This window comes from Mirounga leonina, unplaced genomic scaffold (genome assembly GCF_011800145.1).
Source record: "Mirounga leonina isolate KUSES-001 unplaced genomic scaffold, KU_Mleo_1.0 Mir_97, whole genome shotgun sequence".
Taxonomy (NCBI): domain Eukaryota; kingdom Metazoa; phylum Chordata; class Mammalia; order Carnivora; family Phocidae; genus Mirounga; species Mirounga leonina.
In genome coordinates this window covers 1,391,387-1,409,785 of record NW_023270889.1, presented here as the reverse complement: position 1 = coordinate 1,409,785, position 18,399 = coordinate 1,391,387, and the positions used below count along the sequence as shown (strand labels likewise).

Genomic DNA, 18,399 nt, shown 5'->3' with positions numbered 1-18,399 from the left:
TCTGCTGTTTGAGGCTAGGAATTCCACTTACTATTACTGTATATTACTAATGGCTAGTAGAACGTTTCAGACTTAGTAGGTTTGAATGAATCAACGTTACTTCAAGCCACTGGTTCCTCAAACTTTCATATTGACTGTGCACTAACAGAACAATATATCTGAAAATAATGAGCACTATCCTAAAACTTAGGTTCTTCTAAAACAATTCCCAGCTATGCCATTAAATGGCTGTGCAATCTTAGGAAATCCTTTAAATGCTCTACTATCAGTGTCTTCCTGTGCAAAATGAACAGACTGAGTATTTTCCAAAGCCCTTTTAGGATGGCAGCTGGTTTCCACATTTGCAAATAATTTGTAATAGAAAAATCAAATGTATGGTGGTTTTATTGTCATTGTCTATTTGATAACCTTTAAAATTACTTTTCAGTAACTATTTCTACTTAAATCTGATGAATGATTAAGAGGTAATCAGGACAGGCTGATGGGAAAATAGCTTCAAGAAGAACAAAATGCAAGGAAGGAAAGAGTCTGACATGATTCTGATGCATTTCTCTAGAAATAGTTGGACTAGAACTTGAAATTACAACAAAACAAGCAGTTTTTCATTTATTTCAGTCTGATACATGCCACATGGATGAAACGTGAAGACATTAGGTTAAATGAAATAAGCCAGACACTAAAAGAACAAATCATATACAACTTCATTTATATTAGATACCCAGAATAGACAAACTCACAGAGATCAAAAGTAGAACAGAGGTTTATCAGGGGCTGGAGAGTTATTAAATGTGTACAGAGCTTCAGTTTGGAATAATAAAAAAGTTCTGGAGATGGATGGTGGTGACAGTTGCATAATAATGTAAATGTACTTATGCCACTGAAGAGTATATCTAAAATGATTAGAAGGGTAAATTTTATGTTATGTATGTTTTGCCACAATAAGAAAAGTAGTATTTCAATTAAATGTACAATTTCAAATATAATCACCTTATGTTTTCCATTAATAAAATATTTACAGTTGCTAAGGGTTACTTTGTAGAGATATGGAAGTTTAGAAATTGATAAGCTCAGGCATAGAAATATTATAACATCAGAATTATTGAAATGTCATTGGTTTCTATGGTGAAGTGATTAATAACTTATAAATTGTCCAAAACTTAATCTTACAGTTGCTTAGTTAATATCCTATTATCTGAATATTAATAATTTTAAGAAGCAATCTAAAAAGTCAGTTCTTCTGAGTAGGTTGATACCAAAAATATACCTGAGCTTTAGAAAAAAATAGATACTGATAATATCTTGTTCAATGAAGTAACATGAGTTTATCTTGACTCTTAGCAGTCTAGACTAATATAATATATGTGTCACTGTTGTGTTCAATTGCAATTAAAAGACACTTATACAATACACAAAAAATGGATTAAAGACTCTAATGTAAGACCTGAAATCATAAAACTCCTAAAAGAAAACATAGGCAGTAAGCGCTCTGATATTGGTCTTGACAATGATTTTTTGGATTTGATACCAAAAGCAAAGGCAACAAAAGCAAAAATAAGCAAGCATGACTTTATCCAACTTAAAAGATTCTGCAAGGTAAAGGAAACAATCAACAAAAAGAAAAGGCGATCTACTGAATGGGGGAAAACATTTGCAAATCACATACCTGATAATATCCAAAATATAAAGAACTCATACAACTCAATAGCAAAAAAAAAAAAGCACACAATCCAATTTTTTAAATGGGCAGAGGATCTGAATAGACATTTTTCCAAAGTAGACATAAAGATGGCCAACAGGTACATGAAAAGATGCTCAACATCACTAATCATCAGGAAAATGCAAATCAAAACCACAATGAGATATCACCTCACACCTGTCAGAATGGCTGGTATCAAAAAAAGAAGAAATAAAAAGTAAGGATGTGGAGAAAAGGGAACCCGTGTGTACTGTTGGTGGGAATGTAAACTGGTGCAGCCACTGTGAGAAACAGTGGGTTCTCAAGAAGATCTCAGTCTAGGTAATTTTGAGATGTGTACACATTTAAATGGGTCACCTTATCTTTGTCCTTGTGGAATCACTTTCACTGAGATCTACTGTGATGTCATTCCCCTTTAGGTCTCAGCAAAGAGTATCACAAGAAATAAGTCTATGAAGCCAGATGATACATTTGCTCAAAAGATGTTGCTGAGGACACTCTCCACTAGATCCACAGCACTACTCAGTGTACCTTAGGTGAGGGTACCACATGAGTGAACTATTGTTGTAAACTGAGTGCCAAGAAAAGTTCTGTATTTTGTAAAGAACCAGAACAGAAAATGGAAAACACATGACAGGCTGTATTTCCCTTTATACTTTGACCACCAGGAAGCTCAGATAAAATTTGCAGCTCAGTTGCAGCAAGTGGCAAATCTCCTGCTGCTAATATAACCGTGTTCTGGTTTATCCCTTGTTCTTAACTTTCTACTTTAATTTGGATTTTCCTTTGTTCTTATTCTGGCATATTATTAATATATTTTGTATTGTTGAATATTTCCTTATAAATGCATTAATTCCTTTTAGAAACAAGGTGCAACGAAAATAAACAGATTTAATGACCAGTAATCTTCAAATAATTCCAGTCTTTTAGGAAGTTCCAAGTGTTTCAAATAAATTATCATAGTTATCTTTGTAAATTATAATTTAGACATAAAGTTTAAATGTTAAAAGACATATAAATACACCTTAAATAAGGCTCATCAGTGGGTGAATTAAGTCAGTAATCCAGGTATCCTGGACCCCACTTCTTAGTATTTTTTCAAGAAAAATTATTGTCTCTATTATCAACTGAGTGTCTACATTACAATCTTATCCTTTCTCACTTTCTGTGATGTCTCTACTGTAACAATTATAAAAAACAACACTTACTTATTTGTCAACATTCGGTAGTCTGCCACCTTAGTGGACAAATCAAGTATTTGATCCAAAATTTCTGCACATATAGTGTAATGCTTTTTGTAACGAGCTTGAGCTCTTTCCACAGCAATCTGTTCATGAATTTCCTTCTCTCTGATGGCTTGTTCTTCAAAATCAATCTTGGCTTGTCTGGCCAAAGCCTAAGAAAGGCAAAGACGTTTTTAAGTCAATGTAATTGTGCGAAGATTTACGTGAAAATAATATCATTTCAATAGGCGAAAAGTGAAACACACTTTTACACCAAGAAAAACTTAATCACGAAAGAGCCTTTCTCCTTATTAACTACTGAGTATGATGGCAAAGACGATATTGGAAATATTCCACCTTTAGCTTATCTTATCAGCAAAATATAATACAGAGAACAGTGGTCTAACTGTGGAAAGCCCAATGTAGATTAATGATAAATTGGATCTTAAGTGTTTAAAAAGAAGCCTTGAGTTCATGGTTTGCAAACAGTCAGAGTCAGGGATCACAGAGAAACAGGCAAGTTTGTGCCAGACCCAAGCATTGCTGGCCCTTTCGAACCCATCTTAGGAGCCTTAACCTGACATATCTTCTCCGCCCGGCCAGTGCCCCCGTCTTTTCATGAGAGTTCTAGGATACTGACTGATACTTAGAAAGTATTTTGGAAGATCCCTGATATTATTGGCTTGAGAATATCACACATGTGCCAACAAATGTTAAATGTATTTAGACAACAACAACAACAAAAACATTCTGCTATTATAGCCTTAATAAATTGGTAAAATTCACTCAGAGAGAACATTTATTTCTGCAGAAAGTAATGAAATACTTACAGTTTGTCATGACCCTCTGCTTGGTTTGCACTATTATTTTGTTTAGAGAAACTCTTTCTTCACACAAAGTGCAAAGGTCAAACTCAGCATGACTAAATGCTGCTTTTCAAATAGCTATCCCAGCTCCTTGAGAAATTCTATCCTGTGCTAACATGCTCCAGAAACCAGACTTGCCTCCTGTAACTTAACCCGATGAGTATAAAATGGAGGTGAACTTGGGCCTTGGAGGAGCTGCCGTCAGTCAAGCCCCAGCCTGTATACCGAAGTCAAGTCCTAGGCTCCTAGCCCGAGCCTCCCTTAGCCTCCATGTCCTCAGGGTGAAGTGGGGTATTAAAAAGACTTGGCATACACAGAAAAACTCACTGAGCCATCCAATCAGGGCAAATATTTCTTATGATACTACTCACAGATGACTAAATGCCTGACAATGGACTGCTTTTGTCCACTGAACTAAATGGAAGGTTCATTTGTTTTTGTTATTGTTGTTTTATTTTGTTTGTTTTCTTTTTATTGGGAAAGAGGTTGGGCTGGGTGACCCCTGAGGTCAGTCCAGTACATTTGGCAAGTTCCGGAATCACACCAGAATTTGTTATTGCTGTATTGTTCTGTGGGCCCAGTCTTCCTGGGGAAAGCATACCATTTCAGTACAAAGCTTTATGGCGTGCTTCATCACCTGTGAAGAGGTCAGAGGAAGAGGAGTCTAAAAGAGCAGGAGTAGCCAGATGAGAATTTGTGGAGTGACAGTAAAATGGGGTGTGAAGTTGCTTGACTGCAGAGTGCCTGTAAAGCATGTGGAAATGTTTCGGGCGGGAACGGACCCAAGCCTTACAGGGACCCGCGGAATGATCCCACAGAAAGGCAGCAGCTTTCACTTGGGTGCTGTCTCCCTCCCTCCCACCCTCTGTGCCTTTCTTCTTTACAGCTACTAGTCTTCTACCTTTACCCCACCCCGCCTCCCTGTGCTAAACCCACAATTTCCTGTCGCATTACGGCAAACTGGGTTGAAGCCCTAAAAAAAGAAAGAAGGAAAAGGAAAAAGGAAGTCTGTGGGAGGTAGTCAATCTCGGTGGTTATGAGCCCAGACTCTGGAGTCAGCTAGAGCTGACTGTGCTCCTGCCTACACCACTCACAGGCTGTGTGAAGGTGAGCTTTCTAAGTCTTGTTTCCCTTATGTGTAAAATGTAGACAAGGATAGTGTCAACTTCCAAAGGCTGTTGCGAGAATTATATGTGCATGTGACAAACATAGCTCAATGCTGGACTCACAATAAATGCTCAAAAAATGTTAAATATTATTATAATTAAGTACTACTACTAATAATAGGCAGATTAGAAATTTGAAATCAGAAACACTTAATATAGAATAGATGCCCAATTACCTTAAAGGATGAGATAAGCAGATTTAATCTAAATACAAAACCAAAACAGACAAAAACTGATGAAGGACAACACAAAGTTCTTTCTCTCTCTCTCTATTTTTCTCTCTCCCTTCTCTCTCTCCCTTTCTGCATCATTCCTACCCCCGCCCCCCGGCCTTTCTTGAAATGTACCAGACATTGGCCTAAGCCCTGGGGAAACAGTAGTGAGCAGAAGCAAACATGATCCCTTTCCTCATAGAGCTTACATTCAGTGGGAGAGGCAGTGAAAAAGCCATACAATAAATGTATACCTGCACAATATGATACATGTCACAAGGAAGGACGATGGTGTATGGCCCATCACAGGAGGCTTGACCTAGATAAGAAGTGACCTGTGCAGAGAGTTCTGAAAGATGAGGATTAATTGGGGAAAGGCATGAGGGAAGAAGGGGATTAGCAGAAGAAATGACTTGTTCAAAGATCTGAGAGCAGAACAGGATGGCCAGAGTCTGGGAGACAGAGGGGAGCAAGGTATGAGCAGGGATCTCGTCGAAGAGAAGCCATGAGTGGGTTTTTGAGTATGAGGGCAATGGTCAAATCTGAGAGTCAAGAAGATTCCTCTGGCTGCACAATGGAGGATGATTTGGAGGAGATGATAATAGGGCAGGTAATTTGTATAAGGTATCTCTAATTTCCCCTTCCTTCATTTCTAACAGGTCTTTTTTAACTCCTGCTTCAGGGAGCTTCTTCAGGACAGAAAAGTAGAAACTGTTGGAAATCCCTCCTCACTTTAAAGGACTCTATCCAAAGGCAAATTAATCTAGGTCACTCCAAGGGAGAGGAGAGGAGGGGAGATTTTGAGAGCAAAGAGAAAGAGGAAGAGATGTGTGCCCACTCCCTGGCACTTCCTGGGGAGCAGCAGAGCCTCAGAAGGGAGCATGTGAGGGACCAGCAAAAGTTGGAACGGCCTCTGCGAAGACATGTGCCACTGGAGGCAATGTGTGGGCTGGGGTAACTGAGGTCTCAAAGGCAACAGGCTGGGCCTGGGCCTGATGACTGCAGGGTTTCCCTGATGACTTGGTCTGTGACCTGAGGCACCGTGCATCTGTGCATTTCTGTGGGCAGAGGTGGATTGCTGGAGTTCGAGCTTAGGCTGATTTAAAGAATATAAAGAATGTTATGTTCTTGCATACCCCAACTGTGGTTGCTAATTCATAGCCACTCAAAATGGACGAAGGAGACCACTGTAGTAGTGGTAGTAGAGTAGTAGTAGAGACTGGGCTGGTGGTGTAGACATGGGGAAAAATGGACAAATTGAAGAGATATTTAGTACATGAAATTGACAAGACTTAGTGATGTTTTGGATACGTTAGAAAGGGTGAAGTAGGGTTCAAGTGGATCCCGAAGTTTTGCACTTGCATAACCGAATAAATAGTGTCACCATTTATGGAAATACGGAAATTTGAAAAAGACCAGTTTAGTAAGAAGGGTCATAAATTTGGCTTTAACATGGTGAATTTGAGGTATCACTGAGATGTAGGAGTACAGATGTCCGGAAAGCAGTTGAACATATGGGTCTCTACTGCAAAGGACAAGATATGCATGAGTCGTCTGTCTATTGCAGCAATTACATGCCATGGTCGTGCATTAAGAGACTGTCTAAGGAAATAACATAAAGGAGCAAAGAAAGAGGCCTAGAATTAAGCTTTAAGGAACCCTGACATTAAATGTTTTGGTATTAGAGGAGAATGAGCCTACAAAGGAAGGCCAAGAAGGGGCAGCCAATGAAGTAGGAAGAAAACCAGGAGTGCTTCCACAGCAGAACTCAACAGAAAGGGACCATGTAATAGCAGATTAATAATTAATATTAATAACATGAGATATTATTAATAGCCTGCATCATTAACAGACTTTTTATTTTTTAATTTTTTTGAATATTTATTTATTTATTTGAGAGACAGAGCGTGAGAGCAGGGGTTGGGGCAGAGGAAGAGGGAGAGAATCCCAAGCAGACTCCCCACTGAGTGTGGAGCCCAATGCAGGGCTTTATCCCAGGACCCTGAGATCATGACCTGAGCCAAAATCGAGAGTCAGATGCTTAACTAACTGAGCCACCCAGGCACCCCATTAACAGACTTTTAAAATTTGTAATAGGTTTAAAAGTACTTCTAGAATTCTCCTCCTTCTCCCACCACAAATGATAACAAAAACTAAAAAAACAGTAAAAAGTAATAAAAACAATTTAAAAAACTCTCCTCTTCACAAAAGTGAAGCAGTAGAATTATCTGCTGTGGGGAACAAAATCTAATATGTTTATTTAGTGCATGAGACTAGGAAGAAAAGGTAACAGTGTTCCTTTGGCAACTTCAATTCAGTATTTATTTCTTTGGCTCCTACTCACACACCAGCCACTGCTGATGTAGGAGGTAATAAATTCAGTGTTTGCGGAGATAACCCGTGAAATCAAGCCACCTCACAGAGAGGGGGGCCAAGGAAGCAGATACCTCAGCTTTAAGGAAAGGCACTCATTGTGAGAGGATGGGATATAATTTTTTCAGATGCTACAGAACCTCACAGTTCTGTCTCTGAGGCTCTAGCAGGCCTGAATATTCCAGTCCTCTGAAGTCGGTTCAGGCCTAGTTAAAGAAAAAAGCAGGTAATGCTTCTCATCACAGTGAGCCCAGTCCTGATATAAATGCTTTACTATTCTGTACTTCATCAACTGGGCTTGAAGCAAACATATTTTTCAACAGGCACTTAAAAGGTTAGCTAAACACATCATTTCTAATGTAAGCAAATGCTATTCAATCCATTCAAGTTCACTCTTGTCAAAAAAGAGGGATGAAACAATTATCCAGATAATTCAGCTCTTAAAGAGAACACTTGAGATCAGGGATCCTACAGCTCAAATTCATGGAGCCATGGAGGTATAGTTCTTCACCCCTACCCCTAACATTTCAGCTATGTCTATTCTACAAAAGACAAAAGCACCATTTTCCTGACTTTCAAATGATATTTCTAAAAACTGCATATTTTTGGCAAAAGCTGTATTTATTTTCATGGAATATCACAGTGTAAACCACAAATCTGATAAATAAAGCATTCCCTTCCTATTTTCTATGTGGTTTTCTCTTTTATTCAGCCTAGCTTTGTGACTATTTTATGGCACTAAAGACAGGCTATATAAAATGCCACTCACATGAGTTTTGTATTTCTTCAATCAAATCTGGACCAACAGATTGAATAAATTTGAACTCTATCTCCAGTAGGAAATAGGCAAGAAGTAATCTACATAATCCATTGATAAACTAGATCTATTTTGATGATTAGAATCCATATATACATAAAGATAAGGAAAAATATTAATGTATTAAATAATCGGAAGATTAGATATTTTGATTTTCAGAGCCATAAAAGGACCTAGACACAATGATACCACAGTAGCCGAGAGCATACCTCTCATCCGGATCTTGGTGTCTGTGTACCATTCTCAAATACGATCAACAAGATCGTACACTGGATAAGTGGCCTATTTGGGTCTGGAGGAAGGAATAATACACTATGGGCCTGATAAAATCCTGTTTTATCAGAAAGCAAGGAGTCATTTATTAAAGACTAATGGTATCTTATAAAAAGGAGGCAGCTTAAAAGTGCTCTCACTGCCTGAGAATGTTCACCTAAAATAACCAACACCAATACCATCCTAGTAAACTTAGCAGATTTTAAAGGAAATTAAAGCTCTGTATACATCTAGAAAATTGGAGTAATCACACAAGGAACTGAAAATTAGATTATCATTAATTGTTTTGACAATAGCACTTTTACCTAAAGAAAATGGAATAATGTATTTAAGATATTCAAGGAAAGAGAATGTGAACTAGGGATTCTATATACAGCAAAACTGACAATCAGGTATAAAAGTTAAATCTATACTGTTATCAGTATACAATACACAATATCCGATACAACATACATGGAATATTGTTCCCTGAGCCCTTCTTGAGGAATCTACTAGAGAATGAGTTTCAGGCAACAAAATTACCAGAGAGACATAGACATAAAGATGGGTGGTGAACATCAAATATTGGTGGAATCAAGACTAGAGGGGGAGAGTGTAATATGTAGAAGCTCTATGCGCTGTCAGTGTAGTTACACAAAAATAAAAATGGGAAGGTAAGAGAGAGATCATATAAAAATTAACTCTTTTTAAGTGATGGGCAACTAAATGCAGTTTTGTTTACCTTGACTTGGTAGAAAGGATCAAAAGTAACCTTAGATTTTTAAGGGAGCTATTGTTTACCGCTTCCCGATCAAGAGCATCCTGGAAATCTTTAAGTCGTCTTTCTTCATATTGTTTTTCTCGGAAAATTCTGTTCTGCCATAAAACTTCCTTTTCATGCCGAACATGCATCAGCTGCACAGCGATCCTGCGCTCCTGCTGGGACTGCCGCATCAGCCGATTAATCAACTGCTCCTCCCGATATGCCTCCTGAAAACACCATTGGAGGAGCCAATTATTTGTCAAGGCCATGTCCAAATTTCCCATTGGGTTAAGAAGCCTATGTATAAATAATGTGTACAAGGCAGAGTAGTCCTTGGCATCTACTTCTGTCATTTGATTTAAATTTGAACATGGCAAAAATCAAGTTATAAAAATGAAGATTTCCAACAAAGGTTGTACCATTTTGGTATCTGGAAGCACTATGATCTTGCAAGTCACAATGATTTTAAATGAATTATTACTTTGTTTAAAATCCAATGAAAAATAAATTAGGTGACTGTTTTCAAGGTTTTGTAAACAAAGGATCTGATTCTCAATTTAAAAGCATGTTTTCAGAAATTTGAAATTCCTGAAATAAGTACTGGTTGTAATTACAAAAACAAATGCAGACTTTGGCTGAAGACGCAGATCTAGTTAGTTGCCAGTTTGGATATCTCACTACCTGTGTGAGAAAAAGCTGCAATCTGATGGAATGGGAAGACTGGAGCAGAGTCTAAGGGGTCATGACCTACTGTTTGTCTCAGAAAATCTGATTGGTTGTAATCTGAAAGAGAAACCAGATGCATTCTCCTGGCTCTCTCGTCTATTTTAAGAGAGTAGAAGGGGAGTCAGTATGTGAGCAGTGGAAAAAAGCATTAAATTGGGAATCAAAAGCCACTGCAGCTCCAGTCTTACCATTAATTGGCCGTATGGCCTTGGACAAGTAACTTGGATTTTCAGGGCCTACTGCTTGACAGGTGAAATGAGGGGTTTAGGTGGAAGATGATCTTCAAAGCCCCTTCAAGCTCTCATTCTGTCTAAACAGAGACATCATGTGGAAGGAGGAGGTAATTAAAGTTCTCAAGGGGGAAGACATAAAAGAATGCTTAAACATTGGAGTTGTCCATTTAACACTCAACAATCCAACTATTTAGGAAGAAAATCTAGCATTATTAATGATATTGTTTCAAATGATCTCTGCCACTATGAGATTACAGGAAAAATATCCTATATATTTCCAGAATCTGGAGGCAAATAATAATAACAACACTCTATAGTAAACTCCAAAACTTGAACCTGGGAATTATATAAAAATGTAGATTAAATAAAATTTCTCAACGGAAAATAAATATGAATTTTTTAGTAACATATATAAGCACAGGCCTCACCCCAGAGCTGTGATTTGAGTTTGATTCAGTAGGTCTGAGGTGAGGTCCAATTATTTACATTACTGAAAATTTCCAGGTGATTCTGATGCTGCTGGTCCAGGAATCACAATAAGAACCACTAGAGTAAACCAATAAACAAACTGAGAGGACTAACAACTTCTCCATGTTGTTTTCATTAACCTTTTTGATAATGTCAATAGATGCGGAAAAAGCATCTGAAAAAATTCAGTATCCTTTCAAGATCAAAACTCTTAACAAATTAGGTAGGGAAGGAATGTAACTCAATATAATGAAGGCCATGTATGACAAGCCCACAGATAACATCATAATCAATGGTATGATGCTAAAACCTATCAGCTTGCCAGCATTCCTTTAAGATCTGGAATAAGACCAAGATGCTTATTCTCACCGTTTCTTTTTAGCATAGTACTGGAAGTCTTAGCCAGCACCATTAACAAGAAAAAGAATAAAAGGCATCCAGATTAGAAAGGATGAAGTAAAATAGTCTCTGTTTGCATATGATATGATTTATATACAGAAAACTCTAAAGACTTCAACAACAGCAACATAAAAAATCTGTTCGAACTGAAACAATTTCAGTAAAGTTGCAGGATACAAAATCAATATACAAAAAATCACACATATAAAAATGTGTTCCTATATGCAATGAATAATCTGAAAAAAATTGAGAAAACAATCCAGCATAATTGCATTATAGCATCAAAAATAATAAAATATTTAGGAATAAATTCAACTAAGGAGGTAAAAGATCTGTGAACTAAAACTATAAAACATTGATGAAAGGAATTGAAGAATACACAAATAGATGGAAAGATATCCCATGTTCATGGATTAGAAGAATTAATAATGCTAAAATGTCCATAATATCTAAAGTAATCTACAGATTTAATAAAATCACTATCAAATTTCCAATAGCATTTTTCACAAAAATAAAAAAAAATACTAAAATTCATATGGAACAACAAAAAACTCCGAATAGCTAAAGCAATCTTGAGCAAGAGGAACAGAACTGTAGGCATTCCTAATTTCAATATATACTACAAAGTCACAGTATTCAAAACAGTAGGGTAATGGCATAAAAACAGACATATAGACCAATGGAATAGAAAAGAGAGCCCAGAAATAAATCCATGCTTGTACAGTCGACTGATCTTCAACAAGAGTGCTAAAGCTACATAATGGGGAAAGGACAATCTCTTCAACAAGTGGTGCTGGAAAAATTAGATGTCCACAGGCAGAAGAATGAAAATGTACCCTTAACTCACACTGTATACAAAAATCAACTCAAAATGTATTAAAGACTTACACATAAGACCCAAAACTATAAAACTACTAGAAGAAAGTACAGGGAGAAAAAACTTCTTGACATTGGTCTAAGCAATGATTTTTTTCTTTTTAATATGACCCCCACCACACAGGCAACAAAAGCAAACATACACAAGTAAGATTGCATCTGACTAATAAGCTTCTACACAGTAAAGGAGACCATCAACAGAGTGAAGGGGCAACCTATAGAATGGGAGAAAATATTTGCAAATGTACATTTGGTTAATATCCAAAGTATGTCCTTTTTGGTCAGTATTTTCTTTTTTAATTGTGGGAAAATATACCTGACGTAAAATTTACCATCTCAACCATTTTTAAGGGTACAATTCAATGGTATTAAGTACATTCACAATGTTGTATAACCATCATCAGATTTTAGATTATTTAGTAAATGTTTTATGTAGATTTATTTTTCTGAGTCTATTTGCTGTGATGATGCGGACGTGTTCTGTTGATATTTGATTAAGAGTAACAGATAATAAATAAGGAAGATACATATATGTATGTATAAAAGACTAAATTTTGCAAACTGTCCAGTACTAAATTATTCAAGCAATATCTAAATATTTTACCTCTTGTGCTTCATGGGCTATTAACTGGTCCATTAACAGTCTCCGCCGTCTTTTCTCCCTTTGCTCTCGTGCAAAAGCATCCTCCTCAAGGCGCTTTTGGATTTTTTTAATATAGTCATCATCCGAATAAGTGTTTAACAAATCAGTAGTTTTCTGGCCGGCTGTATCTAAAGAAGTCTTGGAGGCACTAAGGATAATAGTTTTTATTTAGATTTTAAAAAAACAATGCAATCACATGCCACTACTTGTATCTATGAAGACCTCGGGAAATCCCTTGAATGCCCTGTTAATTTATTAATTCAAGCATTAAAGCAAATATTAGAACTTCATTGTGACATCCATAGCTTATCATTAGATTCCATTTGTCGCATTTCTAGACTCTACTTTGGGAGGTCATTAGCTTAGCCTTCTTTCTAAGCCTACTGCCTACTTGTTCTTTCACTTCTCATGATCTGGGTTTCTCTCCCTCTTCTGCCTGCTGTCTCTAGGCCTCTTGCCTCCCGTGTTTTGAGTCAAGAGTAAACACATTATTGATAACCAAAGTGTCAGGGAAGGCATACCTCTAGTCCTAACGTCAGGACACTGAGAGTACTTCCATCCATTACAACCCTCCTCTCCCCCATGCAAATGCAAGCTGCGTTATGAACTCCCAGTAACCTTCTGAATGCTTAGACCAATGGCCCAGCTCGTACTGGAAGGGCGGCAGCTGAAAAATGACTTGCTCGTCATGCCACACTGGCAAACACAAGACTGACCTAGCCTCTTGCCCAAGTCCTGGAAATCCAAGAAGACCTAGTTCGGTGCCTGTCCTACCTCATGTCCAAAATTAAAGGATCAGGAAGAGCCTGGTGGTGTTACCAACAGAAAGCAAATACACTCAATTTAGTGGGACAATGGTAGCTCAGTACAAGAATTTATAGGTTCATTCAAACGTTATCTTTAGGGGGCACCTGGGTGGCTCAGTCATTAAGCGTCTGCCTTCGGCTCAGGTCATGATCCCAGGGTCCTGGGATCAAGCCCCGCATTGGGCTCCCGCTAGGCGGGAAGCCTGCTTCTCCCTCTCCCACTCCCCCTGCTTATGTTCCCTCTCTTGCTGTGTCTCTCTCTGTCAAATAAATAAATAAAATCTTTAAAAAAAAAAGTTATCTTTAGAAGTAAAAGATACATTTTTATGTATATAAGGATCAAATAATCAATTCTCATCTGCATACCTCCTTACAAAATAAACAGAATACAATAGTACAATGGTACAAGATGTATCTTGTTACCTGCCAATAAATGTTTTAATATTATAAATATTTTTTTCATGTTGTAAGTTATTAATGTATTCAGTTTAAAATACAACTTACTATCTTATTCAAAAGTCAAGAACACATTAATATGGTATGTAGGAACTAAATTGTCATCAATTCCTATACAGAGCGAAGTATTTTTATAAAGCACAGTTAATTCATGTTTAATGAAGTAACAATTGCATGTCTATAGTATAGATCATATTGTGTTATAGTTCATTTTTTGTGCATTTGCTACTCCCAGATGAACTCTGAGCTCATAAGAAAAGTATCCTATTATACTCCGCTCTGTCCTGGTGCCTCATACTCCTGACATGTAGCTGATGTCTGCTCAACTTCAAATGATATGCTAAGAAGTATGATACAGAGTAATTCTTAAAAAAAAATCACACCCTGAAATTCTGTTTATTTTATCAACCAGGGCTCAACCTTCAGTTGTATTCTGTCACTAAAGAGTCTTTGAGCAGAAATTGTGTAGTTACCAAAGCCTCAGTAAGCTAAAATACAGAATTTAACCCTATTTATTAGTACAATTAAGTACTTATGAAAATTAGGGGGCATAACTTCTTAGATCATCCTTTAAAATTTGTATTATGTTTTTACTCAAACATTTTTTAAAGATCTTATTTATTTATTTGTCAGAAAGAGAGCAAGCACAAGCAGGGGGGAGAGGCAGGCAGCAGCAGAGGGAGAAGCAGGCTCCCCGCTGAGCAGGGAGCCTGATGCAGGACTCGATCCCAGGACCCTGGGATCATGACCTGAGCTGAAGGCAAGCACTTAACCAACTGAGCCACCCAGGCGTCCCTCAACTGTGCTGTTTAAAAGAATTTGCTTTGGATTGTACATGGCTTAATATACTTAACATGTTGCTTCTCCTTTATCAATCATTCTGTCCCCCACCCATCCATCTGCTGTCTCATTCCAATTAAGGGCTCAAGAAAGCTACACGATATTTACCTGAATAAATATTCGTTTTCCTAGATGTGGGTTTCTTGAGGGCAATTATTATGTTTTCTCTATATCTGCTTGTCAGGCCTCCACAGGGTTAGTAATTGGGTGTGTATGAATTACTAGTAATTGGAACCTTGGCCAAATTTGTGTATAAAGAGCAATGGCTAGGAAGAGTCTAAAGTAAATCTATGGATTCCAGTGTCACATTAGAGCAGGGGACAACCTCAGCTAAAAAAAAAAAAAAGTAGCAGATAGCATTTATTATTTGTGTTAGAAAATAAAGACAGTAAGTATACAGGAGCTGTATTGTACACGTGGGGGGAAAGCAGCCATGGGAGCTCCTGCATTGCTCTCCCCGAGACAATGTTTCGTTCTTCCACAAAAGAAAGAAGATGGGACTTGGAGGTGACGTCCCTGAGGAACCGTTTCCGGAGCAGGCTGTGAAAGCGGCAGCTGCAGAAATTGCTCCTTGTGTTCAACTTATGAGATTTTAGTGCTTTCTGGAATCAAATAGTGTGAAGTTTTTGAAAGAGCCCAGAAGATGCTTGATTCTAAGCTAAAAATTCAGAATGCACTAATGCAGTGATTAATAAAGGGACTTAACAAAGGCCATACTGTACCATAACTTTTGTTTTCCTTAGAAGTTTGCTCCAGACCTATGCTTCCCAACATCCTTTATTTGGGGCCACCAGAGAAAATGCCTTTTGTGCAGCATACTGAGAGGGATTTGGAGTCCCAGATGAAGCTTCACAGTCACCGGTGACTGGTCCAGGGAGTCTGGCTGCCCCAGGCCCTATCCTGCTGTTCTGAGAATCAAAATGAGGATGTCTCTATTTCATGGCCTCCCAGTGCTAAGTCTCTGGTAAGACCAAGTGGAGGCTTCTGCAGAGAAAGAACCTGTGATAGACACCATCATTTCCTTCCCTTTTTCCTCAAAAAAACCTCAGAGCCCCAGGTTTATTCAGGAAAACAAAGTATCCAGCTAAAGACTACATTTCCCAGCCTCCCATTCTGCTAAGTGTGGCCATGTGACTGAACTCTGGCCAATAAAATGTAAGCACAAATGTTACCTGGGACTTCAGGGAAGGTTCTTAAAAGGAGCTATTTCAGCTATTTCAGATAACTACTTTTTGCCTATCTTCCTTCCTTATATCTAGAACATGGGCCAAATGGCCAGAGCCCCAGGAGCCATCTTGTATTATGAATGTGAATTTGAGGACAAAAACCACACAACAGGACAGTGGAGCTAAAGGAAACCCTCGGTCCTTGATGACTTTGGAGCTCCAACACATGCCCTGAGCTGCTTACATTCTCATTTCTATTACATGAGAGAGAGGTCAACTTTAACCTGCTCTTGTTTGGGGTTTCTAAAGCTAATTGATAGAAAGACCTAGGTTCAAGATGGGGGGCAAAGGCAGTAACGGTAAGCAGAGTGCATGTTTGCAGCTGTATTGTACAGGATGATCTTTAAATATTTAACAACTGACATGGCAAGGACACTAATCAATCAAAATGGGTGCTGGTGCAGGAATTAGAGGCCACTGCTGTGTTGGGTGTGAATTCTGGTTGCTAAATTGTGTGGAAATTGAGGGGTCCCAGGAAAGGGCTACAGGGAATACCATTCACCTACAAGTAACAGAAGTATTTTGGTATTTTAAGTTGGTTGCTCTGGTGGATACCATCTGCTTAACACTCCAGAGTGCATGGCAGGTGAGATGAGTGAAAGAGCTGGAAGAAATCCAGTGGTTTCATGGGCCAGTCCGGGGTGGGTGTGGTGGGGTTTGGGTGGTGGCTACTGGGTGGGTAGGCTTGGATTGTGTTTTCTTTAGTCTGGGGCAGAACGATAAATGGCAGTGGGAATCAGAGTAGGGCATCAAAAGTTTTTGCAGAGGGTAGAAGAAAATGTAATGTATGTATTCTTCATTTTGCTTTATTTTCCTTCCACGCCTGATTTCCTCACCACCTCTTCTTCTTTTTCTTATTTCTCCTCATTTGACTGTTTCTTTCCCTCAGAAATATTAATATGGAACTGATTTATATAGTTTGTGTCCGTTTTTCTTCTTTAACAGAGATTTAGTTCATATTCCACAAAACGTAAGTGAGTAGAATTTGGAAAGTTCCCATTTAAAAATGTGGAAGAACTCAAGTTTCTCCCACCTATGCAGACCTTACTCAATTATCTCCTGTGAGTCAGTGACCCCTAATAGGAAAGAAAAGGGGAGAGTATCTTTATCTTTAGGCAAATGAAGCCCATTAACCAGGCACTTTTTGCAATAAACTCACCGAACTGACCATTTCAGTGACAGTTAAACTCATTCGACAACTTTTTATTGCTGCTCCCTATGTAAAATGCTGAGCACACAACATGAAAGAAACCAACAAGCATCTAATAAAGGCTTTATGACAAATTTAAATTAGTGGTAACTTGAAGCAATTTTCATAAATGCATAAAAAGTGTGTGAACTTAGGATAGCAAGCATAGCATAGAAAAATAAAGTAACTTCCCATCTCATAGTAGCCACTTTCCCTCCTGATCTTTACAAAAGTTGTTCATGAACAATTAATCTGAATTTTAGTTCTTTTACCTTCTTTCATATACTCTCTTAATGAAGCTTCTACAAAGTAAAAAGATCTTTGGAGCAACTATTCCCCATAAACTCTTTCTAAGTATTTAAAAGTTACAGGTAGAATAGAATGTAGTTCTGTGATTGTTGAAGTAATTCACATCTCACCTTTCTTTGGCTTGGAGATTCTTTTTTATTAAGGCTTCAAACTTCTTAATCTCATTAGCCACATCCTTTAAAGAAAATTCATTATCAGTTTTCCACCTCTAAAAGCCATTGAAAATCTTCATTTACCATATTCACTTTACAAGTTTCCAAGGTGTTATGCACTACTAATTCAGGCTAATTAGGGGGCAAGATATGAAAAGCTGCATTCTAGAATATTTTTATAATTCTGATTCATTACTTTGAGACTAGGTTAAATATACCTAAAAGAGTGTGAAGCTGCCTTACCTGAATCATTCCATTCACAATTCTAGCTCTGACAGTATTTAACAAAGGACATTTAATGAGAATGAAGATATTCAAAGAGTCTCAGGCCATGGATTTTTATTTGCAATTCTTTTAAAGAAGAATAAGCATTTTTTCGGGGTATAAATACTTCTTCAAAAACTGTTGTCTTGCATGTTTTAAATATTTCTTGTGCAACCTTATTTATGCTATTAATTTGCTCTCTGAAGATTAGTTTAGCTCATCCTTTGTCTACTGCAAATCCTTATTAATAAACTTTAATCACCTCAGAGAAATATAAGAATTAAATACTTCTCTAAAATTTGGATCTGAAAAAACCTCTATGGGTAATATTCTTTAGGATCCAAGTACAGGATATTTTTTAAATACTAAAAAATAAAGAAATGTGGATTAACATAAAATGTATTGGATTTAGATATCAGAGAGACCTGTCAATCTCTACTTTAC

General features: G+C 37.6%; 1 protein-coding gene across 1 annotated transcript in view; it reads right to left on the bottom strand.

The window, feature by feature from the left end:
• Window positions 1–18,399, bottom strand: part of LOC118006482 (sperm flagellar protein 2-like) — a 165,982-nt gene that overhangs the window by 122,877 nt on the left and 24,706 nt on the right. Inside the window, exons 5-8 of the mRNA XM_034999156.1 lie at window positions 17,650–17,714; window positions 12,675–12,861; window positions 9,407–9,595; window positions 2,905–3,092 (exon numbers count right to left, since the gene is read on the bottom strand). Coding sequence (XP_034855047.1) covers window positions 2,905–3,092; window positions 9,407–9,595; window positions 12,675–12,861; window positions 17,650–17,714 — 629 coding nt within the window. The remainder of the gene's footprint in view (window positions 1–2,904; window positions 3,093–9,406; window positions 9,596–12,674; window positions 12,862–17,649; window positions 17,715–18,399) is intronic.